Genomic DNA, 13,671 nt, shown 5'->3' on the forward strand with positions numbered 1-13,671 from the left:
GCACATTTCCTGCTTGACTAGACCATCCACAGAGAATGCTTCACTAGAATGTGTAATACTGAAACGAAAGTAAATATTTACTAAAAGGAAAGTAAGGCCAGAAGAAACCCAAACTAGATGTTCTCACTTGTTTGCATCCAATAATGTGTATCCCATTACAGGAACGTTTTATAGTAAGAGCTAGAGTTGAACTGCTTCAGGCAAGCTAAAAAAAATGAAGGTGGCTTTAAATGAAAGAATCCACCAAACATCACTGGTCCCACCCACCCCTGATTATTACCATGTACACCAGCTTTACAATTTACTACAACATATTTCTATAAATGGTCAACTAGTTATTTCTCTGCGTCTTAACTCTCTGATTAATGCATTTTCATCATCCCAGAAGGAAAAGAACCTGGGTTCCCCATGTAGTCTTTTCTCAAAACTGTATTTTGGGGCTTTTCCTTCTCTTATTTTTTCCCTTCTTTTTTGCCATCCTTGCTACAGTTCGAAAACTTTAAACACCACATCTTTTCCTTTGAAGATCACAAGTACAAAGGTTTTTCTTTTTAATTTAAATATTAAATTTAAACATTTAAACTTGAATTTAATAAAAAGAAATCCTAAGACTTCTCCTTGATTTCCGGAAGTATGTATTTATGATGCAAGGCTCTTGCAGCCTGAACACTGGAGACCCCACCAAGGCCATCCAGCCATTCCGTAGAAGCAGCAACAACATCAGGGGAGCCTCAGCTACAACCTAGTGCACTGGTCCAAGCCCCCAGCAAAATCCTTAGTTCTCCTCAGTGTCCTGAGATAGAACCTGACCTGGTCTCCAGCTGTCTTATCTTTTGCAAATGTTTCAAACTTACTGCCTTTGTTCAGCAGAACCACGGGCACGGTGATGACAGTGACGAGCGCAGCAAGCCCCAGCAGTCCCAGGAGCACCTTCCACGGCGTCTGCAAGCCGGGCAGATCGTGTCCAGTTAGAGTGAGCCCTTTGGCCCCAGTCTGGTAGAGGGAGAGGGTCGGGGCCCGCGCTGCACCCTAGGCAGCGGGATTTGCCCATGTGCGAACTTCGGAAGAGGGGCACAGTGAGCTGAGAGGAGTGCGGAGGTAGCAAGAGCGGTTGCCCTTGAACTTGTGGCATCTGAGCACATTAGCGTTTGCTTCTCTACGGCCTCCTGCACGTCAGAAGCCAAGTGAGGGCGAGCGTGCTTTTTATGGGGGGGGGGGCTCTCTGCGTCCTCCCAGGCTTGGCGCCGGGTTCTAGCAGAAACGCCGGGGGGCCGAGCACCAGGCGGGGGTTCTGGGACGTCCCTTCACCTGTCAGAGGGTGGCCCTGGAGCTTCCGCCGAACGGGAGCTCCTGGTCCCGTTCCTCGAGCTTCGGGGTCAATTTGGGGGGAGAGTCTGGTGAAGAAGCACCTACGACTAGACCGTGGGGTTCGGGAAAGGCGCTCGTCACTCACCTTCATCGTCGGCGTGTGCCCGGAACTGAGTGTTCGGAGCAGGAGCGCAGGCAGAAGTCAGGCGAGCCGCAGAGACGCGCGTCCAGCTCCGCCGCTCGGGGCCGCAGAGTCACTCCGCGCTCCCAAGTTTCTGCCCCGAGTTAAACATTAGTGAGCGCCCAGCCCGCTGGGTATAAAGGCCGCGCGGGCAGGCTGCGGGCGAAGGCGCGCCGGGCGCCGGGCACTGGCATCCCGGCCGGAGGGCGCCCGAGAGGCGCCTCCCCCAAGTGCCGGGCGCGGGGCGGCAGCCGGGGCGCGCAGGGTGCAGGGCCCCCGGGACGCGCGGGCGGGGTTGCAAGAGCCGAGCTGGGGTGAGCCTGCGCCTGGCATCCGGCGCGCACGCGGTGGTCCGCCCTCGCGGAAAGGGACCTTGGCGCTTGGCTCCCATGGGGTCTGCAAACTAACTCGCGGCTCACTGCCGGCAGGCCAAGTAAAACCCAGGCCTCTGTGTTTTGCTAGTGAAAGTCTGTTGGGAAGTAGTGTTGTGTTTAAAGCTTCTGGAAGGCAAAGGGAGAGAAAAGGTGATTGTTCCTTTGAGAATGGTGCTTAAAGGCTAAGTATCTGAATTCACCCTCCGCAGGGCATTTCCAGCTTGTCTTGCAGGTTTACCTTCTCATCAAGATGCCAAAAATAACAATAATACTTATGTGGAACTTACTTTTTCTCGGGAGCTGCTCTAAGCATTTATTATTATTTACAGGGAGAAAGCCTAGGCACAGAAAGGTTAAGTCGCTCAGCTAGGAGCTTGAATTCAGAGTCCGTGTTCTTAACCATCACTTCACATGGCTTCTCATCTTTCAGTCTTGCAAAGAGAGTTTAGAGAGTAGAAAAAGATTAGATGTGGCTTCTCCCTTCCGCAGTTCCCCACTATGCCCTGTGGGTTCCTTCCTTCCTCCCTCCCTTCCTACCTAGTAGGTTCCTTCCTTCCTTCCTTCCTTCCTTCCTTCCTTCCTTCCTTCCTTCCTTCCTTCCATCCAGTTTGGCATTTATTCGCATTTATTCTGCCCACTCCCCAAATATTTGAGTGGCTGCAAGGTGCCAGACCTTCTTCTAGTCGCTGGAGAGAGAGAAGTGGGACAAGACAGATGAGGTCTGTGCATTTGGCACTTTCAGTATAAAATACTCTGGTAAACATTTGCCTTTAAGTTCTCTCTATGCTTGCTTCCTTTCTTGAGGATAAGTACTTCCACCCCCTTAAAGGCCTCTTCAACTTGGATTCACTGCAGCTGAAAAGCAAAGTCTCTGTGTCCATAGTTAGAGGTAAAAGATTAAACATGCAAAGTCCTGTGGACATTAACACATGGTTATGAATAAATTCAAGTTTTCATCCTTTATCTCAAGTGCTGACTTTGCTTCTAAACTCAGCGATCGTTTCTCCTCTCGACCACTGGTTGCTCATGATACCTACATATGATTACCCACACTCACCTCCAGAGGCTCAAACTGAACTCTTCATCTCCTTTGTCAGTTTCTTCCTGCCCTTCTCTGATCATGGGTCTTCATTCAAAGTGTTCCCGCTCACCATTCACAAAAACTGAAAACTTCAGTCATCTCAGGCTTTCTTCTCCATTCTCCTACTATAGTCACTTGGCCATCAATTCCTCCCAAATCTGCCTTTACAAGTATATCTTGAATCCATCCACTCCTCCTTTTCCCAGCTGCTCAGAAGGTGAGTCAGTAGGACTACTGGAGCCTGTGAGCTGGGGCTGTGAAAAGAGCCATCCAAGGACTACAGGGAATGGGGCCAGGTTGGGGACTCAGTGTTCGCCTCTGCTCTCACCGGTTCGTACACAAAGCAATGGGGGAGGGAAGCCGCAAGTCACATTAGCTTTGAGTAGGGAAGGCAATGCAGCTGAGCCCATGCTTAACTTCCATGTCTGTACCAGGGCACTGGACATTCAGCAGGGGGAATCTGGAGGGAGGTTGGCGGACATCCATGGGACAGATAATCTTGGTCTCTGGAGGGTATTCTATGAGACACAAATACCTTCCCACTCTTTCCACTTCAAGATATTCTTTCCCAAATCTCCCCTACCCCAACTTCTTTATCACCAGTCTTTCAGTCTTGTTTTTTCCAAGTCCCCAAGGAACCAGCTGGCCAACACATTAGCCACCACCGATGAGTCAGTGTGATCTTGTATCAGGCCATCTCTCTTTCCAGACAAAATGGAAAAACAGCTGTAATAAAAGTTCTGTCCCTTAGGAAGATTTCTCTTCCTACCGTATTTTAGGACATCCTTGAGCGGGGCTGTGATGCAGCAGCCATCCACTTAGGATGGGTGCCAGCTCATTTTTGCACAAGGCCGGCTCTTCCTTCCTGTTGCCTGGCTATCTAGAACTCCCCGTGAAGCTACAGGTGTGTACTGAAGGAGAGACAGGGAAGCATTGAGGAAGCCATCCTGAAGCCTAAGCTCTCTGCTCATGTGCTTTTCTTGTGCCTGCTGGACCAGTTAGGCTCTTCTGCCCTATATTATAAATACTATTTTCACTTAATAATGGGATGCTGCTCTTCCAGAAAAGACATGGTGGAGTCCTAATACCCAGTATTTCAGAAAGTGACCTTATTTGTAAATAGGGTCTTTACAAAGTAATTGGGTTAAAAAGAAGTACTTAGGGTGGGCTCCAATCTAACATGACTGGTTATAAGAAGGGGAAATTTGGACACAGAGGCAGACATGCACAGAAAGAAGATGAAGTAGAAAGACACAAATTGATGACCATCCCCAAGCCAAGGAGAGAAACTCGGAGCAGGTCCTTCTCTCATAGGCTCAGAAGGGGCCAACCCTGCTGATCCCTCGGTACGGGACTTCCAGCCTCCAGAACTGTGAGACAATACGTTTCTGTTGTGTAAGCAGCCAGTTAGTGGTACCTTGGTACAGATAGCAGCCCAAGCCGACTAATAAGCTTGGCGTTCCATGATCGTGCTTTCTTTCTCTACTAGGGCCCTCTAGAAAGAGAGGAGTTGATTTTCATATGGTGAATAATTGTTGACTACCGTAGCCAAAGTCTAAGATGGGCCCCAAAGTTTTGGGAGTATTTTTTTTTACGCATGAATAGATAACTAATAAATTGGCAAAGAGGGCATGACTTTGTTCTAAAAATCCCAGGCATATACTCTGTGATTCTCTTCTTGGGGCTTGTCGGAGGCTTTGTACAGTATCTCTGGCTGCCACAGGCATGTCTAATAACTATTGTGTCTGTGAGTCATTAAGATCCAACCATCATGGCAGCCTCAACTTGGGAGCCCTCTCTTGCTCCAGGCTCCATTCAAAACATACAGGCTTAGAGGCTACTGAGCAAAGGGTTAAGAGAAGCCCATCCAGTTGTGGTATATTGTTTCTCCAAAATCTGAAGAGTTCTGGCAAACATTGTTCCTTTTCGTGGTAGGTATACAAGGGATAGTGACTTATCTTTCACTTTAGAGGGGATAGGCTGACACACTCTAAACTACTGAATTCCTTGAAACTGCACAATTTTCATGGAATTTACCCTCTACCCTGTGACCATATTTGTCTTACTATAGGACATAAGGAAATCGCTACTTATTATACTTGAGGTCCAATTAGCATAACGTTACCCATATGGTGGACCAGTGTGATGTTCCATGGAATTTCAGGATGATCAAGATCCCAGGAGGCCATACTATGACAGAGAGCAAGAGAGTTGACATAGCTCTGAAGTAAGATGGTAAAACTACACTGCTTACCCTTCTAAGTGAAGACAAACTCTTTTGGACGGTCCTATTAATTAGATCCAGAAAAAAAGTATTCATTAGGTTAATAGCACCCAGATCCTAGGACTGTATTGTTGGACCCAGTAAACTTACCACGCTGGAAAGGGTAGCTGGGACTGTTCATCATTTTCCAGAATGCATCTTTCTTTTGCACTGGCTGAACAGGGAAATTCATTGAGTATATGATAGAGAACGAGCATTCTTGCATTTTTTGGTTTCTTAGGTAGTGACACTAATCTCTGTACTCGCCCAGGCATGTGGTATTACTTTTGATTTTACCATGTGGATGTGGAGGAGGGACAGTTCCAGGACAGTTCCACTTGGCCTTCCTTACTCTAATGTCTCTTCATGAACCAAGGAATGCAGACTCTAGAAGCTGAAAAAAGCCAGGAAAGGAATTCTCCCCTGGAGCCTCTAGAAGGAATGCCCCTCTGATTGGCACCTCGACTTTAGCCCAGTAGGACCTTTTTCAGACTCCTGGCCTCCAGAACTGTAAGATGACACATTTGTGTTGGCTCAATCCCCCAGGTTTGTAGCAATTTATTATAGCAGCAAGAGGAACCCGAGACACTACTGGACCATAGTGGTGTTTTAACTCCATAGAAATGAGTATAAACCTAGGGCCAGTGTTTAATAACTCCTGGGAGGTCTGAGCATGTCCCTTCATTTGCAAAGTCAACTGTACATCACGTGTCCTCCAAGGAAGACTTGGAAGAAGACTTGAGATATTCAGTGCGGTGAAACTGCAGGCTCCTTCCTCCAAAAGATCTGACCTTCATTTTAAACATGGTGTTCTGGTTTGATAATGCACTGGTTTGAGTCTCAAACGTGATGAGAGGTCATGAATTTCTATTGTGGAACTTAAGGGAGATTTCTGCCCCACACCTAGATTTTTTCTGACTGCTTAAATCCAGCCCTAGTTTAGAATGCTGCCCATCTCCTTCAATCTTAAGTACCTCATGATGAGTGAACCACCATCATTGTAGGTGAAACACCCTGGTTACCATGTTTTCCCTGCAGGGGATATGGGACTAACCCCCCCCCCTTTTTTTTTAAAGATTTTATTTATTTATTAGCCCCTGGGACTAACCCTTTTTAAGAAACTTGAGTGGTGGGGGGGGGTCACCTAGAGAGAGCTATTGGCCTGCAAAGATGGAGCCAATGTCAGACTGCAGCACAGACTAGATAAAAGCAGAAGGAGTAAATACTTTGGTCCCTTTCTCCTACTTCTCTTCAATAGCTTGCTGATATTGGCTGAACCCTACTAACGGCAGAGGGCGAAGGAGCCTGGATAATGGGGCGTGCTCTCTGTAGGGTCAGCCACATAAGGTACTGGGCAGGGCAGATAAGATTGAGGAATGAATGGGAGGGTCCAAATGAAAAATAACCAAATAAACAGCCCAACACCGTTAAGTGTGTATTATTTGCTAAATCATCTCCTCATAAAGCCTGGAAATGTGCCATTTATTCTTTTATCATTTTCCTCCATCTTTCCTTCTTCCCGGGCCTAGGGAAATGCTCAGAACACAGCAGTAGACAATGTGTTGAAAAAATTAAAACATGAAATGATAAACGAAGAAAAAATATCTCAAATCTCTGTCTGTGTTCTTGGTGGTTGGTACCAGAGTCATGGAAGAACTGAGATCTCAACATGTAGAAAGGAGGGAGAAAGGGAGCTTGGTGAGGGCAGAGGGTGTGGTGAGGGAACTGAAGAGATTTTCTTCCTTGGCCTAGGCTCTGGAGGATAAGTTAAGTAAGTACAAAGGTTTTTATTTGTTCTTTTGCTCAGTGGACACTGACCCTCCACTTAATCTGCCCCACTTATCTGGGAATGAATTCCTGCTGCCCAAGCCAAATCTCACATCTCACCTCCTTTAAAATTCAGATTAAAACTCGCTTTACAGGTTACCTTCAACATTGACGCCATCTGTTTCTGTTCTATTTTCTGCTTTCCCTACCAATCGTAGTTTGGAAGATTGTTCCGCTTGTGTTCTAGATGGAAGGTATTTACAACAAAATTCAGTTCTACCAAGAGATATATAAAAGATAGACAGCTAGCTGAGTGATTCTATAGACTTAGATATACGAAAGGAAGAAATTTGGGGCCAAAAGAATAACTGCACACCAGGGCTGAATGAGAAAGTTGGAGGATGTTCAGGGAATATCTACCTGGTTTAGTTTTACCAGGATGTAGGGTGTTTGAGAGTGTTGGGAAATAAAGGTCAGTTGTGGAATATTCTTCAGGCTCAAATTCAATAATCAGTACGTCCTAGGGAGCCACTCCAAGTTTTTGCCAGGGAAAGGAACCAGGTCATCCTTGAACTTCAGCTGTGAGAAGCAGGCAGTAGTATACGCTGGGTGGGTGAGAGAAGAACATCTAGAGCGGGGACGAAGGTCAATAAGCTCCATGTTGTAAAATTAATTGTGAAGCTTGTGGTAAGAGAATTTCATCATGTTGATTTGCACTTCACTGTAACTCTCTAAAAACTGTTTCTCAGCTGTGGTTTGGGGTGTTTTCCTTACCCCAGTTATCAGTCATACTAAAGAAGGGGTTCTGGTCACACTTGGTGGTCAGGAGAGGCCTTCCACGACCTGTTAGACCAGACACCAGCCAAAGCAGGGGAAGACTTCTGTGCTCTTCTGTTGTTGGTGTCCTTTGGCTAGTCTGTGTTTTGTGTTTTTGTTTTTGTTGTTTTAATTTGGAGAATGTGCTTATTTTAGTCCCTGACGTAAGAAATAATTCTAGGACTTCACGAGTAAATGTGCTTAAGATCCTTAGACCCACATTCTCACAAAGTGGCTGTGGCTATGAGGACCTCTCCTCCTCAATATTTCCAAACTTTAACCACGTGGTGGGTGTGCTGCTGGTGATGCACGTTTGTGAGGCTGGAGTCAGCGGTAGAGTGGAGGGACCAGGGGAGGCCATGGTTGCTACAATGGAAGGGAAGAAGGAGCAAGGATCAGTAGATCATGGCTAAGGGCCCTGAACTAAACTAAAAGGAGAGATGTCATTGGCCATGGGCGGGACCACCTATTCTCTTCTGAGTGGTAAATCACATAATCAGAAAATCCTGTCAGAGGACTTCCTGATTTTGTTGTTTACTGTTTTCTGGCTCACAATAGTAAAGGGGGAGAAAAGAGTTCATGCTTGTATTGGACAATCATGAAAAATAAGTCCATCATTTCTTTTTTTTTTTTAATTGTGGTAAAAGATATATAACACAAAATTTATCATCTTAACCATTTTTAAGTGGACAGTCATTTCTTTTTATTCAGAGTAGTTCAAAGTTCACTATGCAATTTTGTTTATTTATTTTAAAGATTTTGTTTATTTATTGAGAGAGAGTTCCTGTGCATGAGTGAGCGGGGAACGGGGCAGAGGTAGAAGTAGCCTCCCCGCTGAGAGGGGGCCCAGCACGGGGTTGGATCCCAGGACCCCGAGATCATGACCCCATCTGAAATCAAGAGCTGGAGGCTTAACCAATTGAGCCACCTAGGCGCCCCAATTTATCATGTAATTTTAGCGGCGTAAGCCTACAGTTTAAAATTCTTCATTTATGACTCTCCTTTTTCTTGCCAAGATGGTGGAGTTCAATTTCATTCTCTCATCATAGACTTTCTGGACTGGCATCTGGTTTCTGCTGCTTGCGCTGCTCTTCATAAAGGAGATACGGCATGGAAAAGAACACTCCGTGGAAAATTGGATCTTCTTGATGATACCACACGGGAGTCTTTGCTATGGGTGTATGCAGAGAGTTTATTCTGGTGGTATTCCCCATGCTTTGAGAAAAGAAAGAACAGGAGTTGTAATATTTCAAACAGAAACTAAACCAACTGGGAAAAAATTTGAAGAGCCGGAAACTTCAAGGTAAATGTAGTCTAAGAAGAATGGTCGATGCTATTTGGCTCTGTGGGCAGGAAAGAATAGTTTTAGGTAGAAGTATTTACAAAGGCTCTATAACGTGTTTCTCGATTTTTTTTTTTTTAATTCTCCACCCTTCCCCACTCCAGACTGGTTTTACTATCTTAGGTATTTTTTTTTTCTAACCAACTCCCTATGAAACTTAAAGACCACAAATACACTGTATGTTTCCTTATGTACTATATGTTCTCTATATATCTGTGCTTTATATATAAGAGCAAAATAATTTTTTTTGCCCCAAGAACCACTCTTTTGTGTTGATATCGCCTCATTGAGAGTGCTTGCCGTGTAGTTAATGCACGGTTCCGACACGAATGTGGCAATTACCAGGGATCCGCAGGCTGTCATTCCTCCTTTAGAGCGCTGGTTCCAGCATGTGATAGCTACACTGAGCTCCTTCTGGGAAAGCTAATCTCTGAAATCTGAATGCTGAGACGCTGCATATGCACACAGATAATGGCCAGACCATATATGACAATTGGATTCTGACTCCTAGTCTCTACAGCAACCTGCCCAGAGTGGTCAGGTTTCTAACTTGGAAAAAAACAAAAAAAAAAAAAAAAAAAAAGATTACTATGCTCCCCAATCCGATCTTGCAAGATATTACACTTCTAGCCTGCCTCCTGTTTTCCCATGCCAATAATTTCCAATCAGAGCATACCTGAAGTCCCCCTGAATTTTTTTTTAAACCCATAAAGCACTCCCACTCCCCTGCCTGCCTTTGAATCCAAATGCCAAGTGATGGTGGATGACTCCCTCACTATATTAGGTTCTGAAAAAACAACCTTTGATTGTTCTTATTTGGGTGGTCTTTGTTTATTTCCATAATATGGAATGAAGGTGTAGCCATCGAAGACCTTACATGTTTAAAAAGACACCATAAATAATAATTCTTTCATTTTCTGTTGCAGTAATTTCAGCAGCGAGCATACCTTATTCCTTGGTCTTTGTTTTCTTTGAGTACCCCAAAGGCTGTTATCACATCATTTGTCTAGTCCTTTATCAGCCACAGTATCTTAATAATTTGAACGACATGTCCACATTTTGTGGCCATTTGACTGTAGCAGCTATAATATTCAAAGATGTTTGGAAGTAGAGACGAGTGCTAGAAAACTTAGCTAAGTCACTCAATAGGAGTCTTCTATAGAAAAATACATGACTACGGAGTTTGTTAGATACTTAAATATTAACTTTGACTCTGATGGTGCCTAGGAAAAGGTTCAGTGCTCAAGTGACTGTTTCTTGAAGATTTCATTACAAATGTTTCTCTCTCTCTTAAAACAAAAACAAAAACAAAAAACCCAAATGTTTATCTCTTTCTAGCTAAGACTTTTCTTCACATCCAGCAGTGTGTTACCCTTAATATGTTGGCAGGCAAACTATAAACTATTTCACAAGAAACAATGGATTATGAATTTGATTAGAAGTGTTAAAAACAAAATTCAACTGAGTAAAGTGGAAGATCTAATTGGCTTTATTAAACAATGCATCAATCCCGCAGCATCCCATCTAGCAGGTAGAAGAAAGCTCCAAGAAGTTGTACGTAGTGGAATGTCTTTAGAAGAAGGAGGGTGGAACGAGGAAGTTATTAACAAAAGAAAAAGAGGATTATTCCAGGGGAGGTAACCACCTCTTAGGGGGAAGGGCAGGGGATCTTTTGAAGTGGATCACCTCATTTCCCTTTCGGGGATGGTGAGCCCATGTGACAGTTTACCTGATTGGTGCTGATCAGAAAATTCCCGACTGTCCCATGAAGACTGTATTTCTGGAGGACGTTGGAACTGCAATTAGATATTAAGTCTTGGTTTGGTAACTTGGTTTATGTGGTTCCATTTTGGGTCTGTGGCATTCTTTTTAAAGGAAGATTGATTCTAAATCAGGTCACGTGGTTATGAGTAACATTGCAAAGACCACCCAAAGTCTTTTGGATAGAAACTAGACGATGGCCATGAATAATGCCATCAGAGTTTCCTCAATGGGCAACTCAGGGCTCTGGCTTCTACTAGCAAGACCAAAAAACTTCAACATGGTAAATCTATTATATAGATTTACAATATATATTTTAGAAAAACTTTTTGATATTCTGACTACAACTGTTTATTTACATTTAGCTTTAACTCAATCAAGGTTCATAATATTGAAATGCTACTTTGCCAGGCAGTGTACTGGGAATCTCACAGTGAACAAGTCAGGCCCCAAACGGAGATCAGAGTGTTTACAAATGAGTTTACAATTGCTAATCCATCCAAGCTTGCTAGCAAAATCCAAGACCAAATTCCAGAGATGACTGGGCTTTACTGACCCCCCAAAAGTATTTTTTTGCAGGGAGCCTGGGGAAGAATATTGGAATTCCCAGAGGCCACGTGAATGTTGAGCTATGGAACTGATGTTTCGAGTGTGACAGTGCCCTAGGAGCCCTTCTTTCTATTTCCCTCCCACCGCCTACTATCTTCTCTTTTCATTGTCCCTTCTATGCCAAATATCCCCTTGCGTAATCTCTCCTCCAAACAAGTTCCCTCAGGCAGAGGCCCCACCTCTCCACCCGTTTCTCCAGTCTCAAACTCCATTTATTCTGATGAGGAGCTATGATTGCACCTACACTTTTATTGAGACTTTTGAGGCCAAACCCCTTCCTGACTCTCAAAAGTGGTGGCAAATATACCCTCTGCCTACCTCTGTCACTGCCTCTACCCTATGATGTCAAAAGGACTGTTGTCTTTCTGTCTCTCTTACCCTGCTTTGACGGTGGCAGACATGTTTTGTTATTATTTGTATTTCCAGAAACTCCAGCAGGGTTCATCTGGAGTGAACTCAGCAATGTACCAAAACCATGAACACAGAAACAACTGCTTCTTCCAGCCACTCGACTTACCACCCAGAAGGCAGCGTGGAGAAGAGGAAAGAGTGAAGATTGGAAAGTCAGACAAGCCTGGGTCTGCCATCCAATTATTATATGCCCATGGGTCTTTTTCTTAACCTACTTCACAGAGTTGTGGAGATTTAATGAGATAATAAATGAGTAATTTCAGCTACTCCCAGAAGCTTTCCATGTTCATGATTTCTGCGCCTATCTCTTTAGTTGGGTTCTCTCTGCTGGATGCTGAGCTCCCGGATGTCCCAACCTGGCTCACTCGGAAGCCTATCAGGGGCAATGTAGCCAACAGTAAGTGAATCATTCATTACTGCTGGCACCGCGCATGCTCACTCCCCAACGGCCCCCAAACACCAAGTTTGATCCTTCTCCATCCGGCCCCACCTCAGGGAGAGGTAACACCTGCCACATCGCCCAAGCCAGAAACCCAGGTGTCTACTCATGCCTGACCTTACACATCAGTCTCTTTAATATCTCTTTTATTTGTCCACTTGAGCTCTAAGCTCAAGACCATCCGGTACGTTCAGGCCTTCCTCTCTTCCCATCCTAGTACTGCAGCAGCCTCCCTCCTCTGACTGGCTTCTCCTTGTGTGCTTTCACTCCAGTGCAGCCTCTGTCACTTTCCTGTTTACAGTTAATGGCTTCTCCTGCTGAAGGATAAAGCCGGAGTTCCTTTACATGCTCTGATCTCTGCTTCACCTTCCTTCTTACCGCTTCTGCCAACCTCCCCCACCCACGCTAAGTTAGGTGCACTTCCAAGCATTGCTGCTCTCTCCTTTGCTTCCAAATCTTCAAACACAATGCTTTCATTTTTTATCTGGCAAAATCCTAGCCAACCTTCTGGACTGGGTGTCAAGCTCCTCTGAGAAGCTCTGTTCACCATCCCTCCGAGGGAGGTGCTTTGCCTCTGTGCTCTCAGGGAGCCTCATGCCTCCTTTCTTTTAACAAAACGCTCTCACTCTGTAATGTAAGTATTGTTCATCTTAAAAACACACACATACACACACACACCAAACCCTGTCGGTTACTTTACAAGCAAGAATGGGTTTATTTGGGCCTAGTACAGAATTGCCATTGGAGACCGCTAGCTATGGCAAAACCATAGGCAAGTCCTCAGAACAAAGGAGAGAAACACTTTTATAGAGGAAAGGGGGCTCTTGCGAGGGGCTTAATAAACAGAAAAATCTGTTGGAGTAAACTGGGAGTTCGAACTATAGTGGCCCTTCATTGGCTGAGTCGCACAGTCTCTCGATGGTTGGGCTGTTGAGGGGGTGATGGGAGCCCTTCTTCCTCCAGCTGGGCTGGTAAAGTAGTGTCAACGGAAGTGCAAGGTACGTCTCTTCCTCTTCGTCTGCCAGTGATGAGGAGCGGAGGTCGTGCATGCTCCCCCCGCCAGCCTTCCAGCTCTGATCTAAACAAGACTTCCTTTAATTAATTTTCACATTATCTCATGTAATAACAGCTAAGACTATGGACCCCATGTTACGTATTAGAGGTTCTTCTAAGTTCTTTACTTGTATCAGCTCACGTAATCTTCCCAACAACCTTCTGCCGTAAGTACTGTTAACGCCCCTACTTTACAGATGATACACGGAGAGGCAAACATTCCTCCCGGTATTACACAGCCAGCATTATCTACTATGCATTTTTGT

The 13,671-nt window shown here is 44.9% G+C and overlaps 1 protein-coding gene and 1 long non-coding RNA gene across 4 annotated transcripts in view; one reads left to right on the plus strand and one right to left on the minus strand.

Annotated features, from left to right (window-relative positions):
- DPP4 (dipeptidyl peptidase 4) overlaps positions 1–1,795 on the minus strand; it is a 78,989-nt gene extending 77,194 nt beyond the window's left edge. Inside the window, exons 1-2 of one of the 3 annotated variants that reach the window (XM_034654643.1) lie at positions 1,454–1,795; positions 855–942 (exon numbers count right to left, since the gene is read on the minus strand). In XM_034654643.1, the coding sequence (XP_034510534.1) occupies positions 855–942; positions 1,454–1,459 (94 nt within the window). In that variant the 5' untranslated portion in view covers positions 1,460–1,795. The remainder of the gene's footprint in view (positions 1–854; positions 943–1,453) is intronic. The other 2 variants (XM_011231867.3, XM_034654645.1) reach the window with 2 other exon arrangements.
- LOC117801086 lies at positions 1,016–12,045 on the plus strand. The gene is made up of 3 exons (XR_004623477.1): positions 1,016–1,184; positions 8,840–9,093; positions 11,929–12,045. It is a non-coding gene; the product is annotated as an uncharacterized LOC117801086 (long non-coding RNA).
- Positions 12,046–13,671: the final 1,626 nt, after the last annotated feature.

The sequence above is a fragment of the Ailuropoda melanoleuca genome, chromosome 2, assembly GCF_002007445.2.
Source record: "Ailuropoda melanoleuca isolate Jingjing chromosome 2, ASM200744v2, whole genome shotgun sequence".
Classification (NCBI taxonomy): domain Eukaryota; kingdom Metazoa; phylum Chordata; class Mammalia; order Carnivora; family Ursidae; genus Ailuropoda; species Ailuropoda melanoleuca.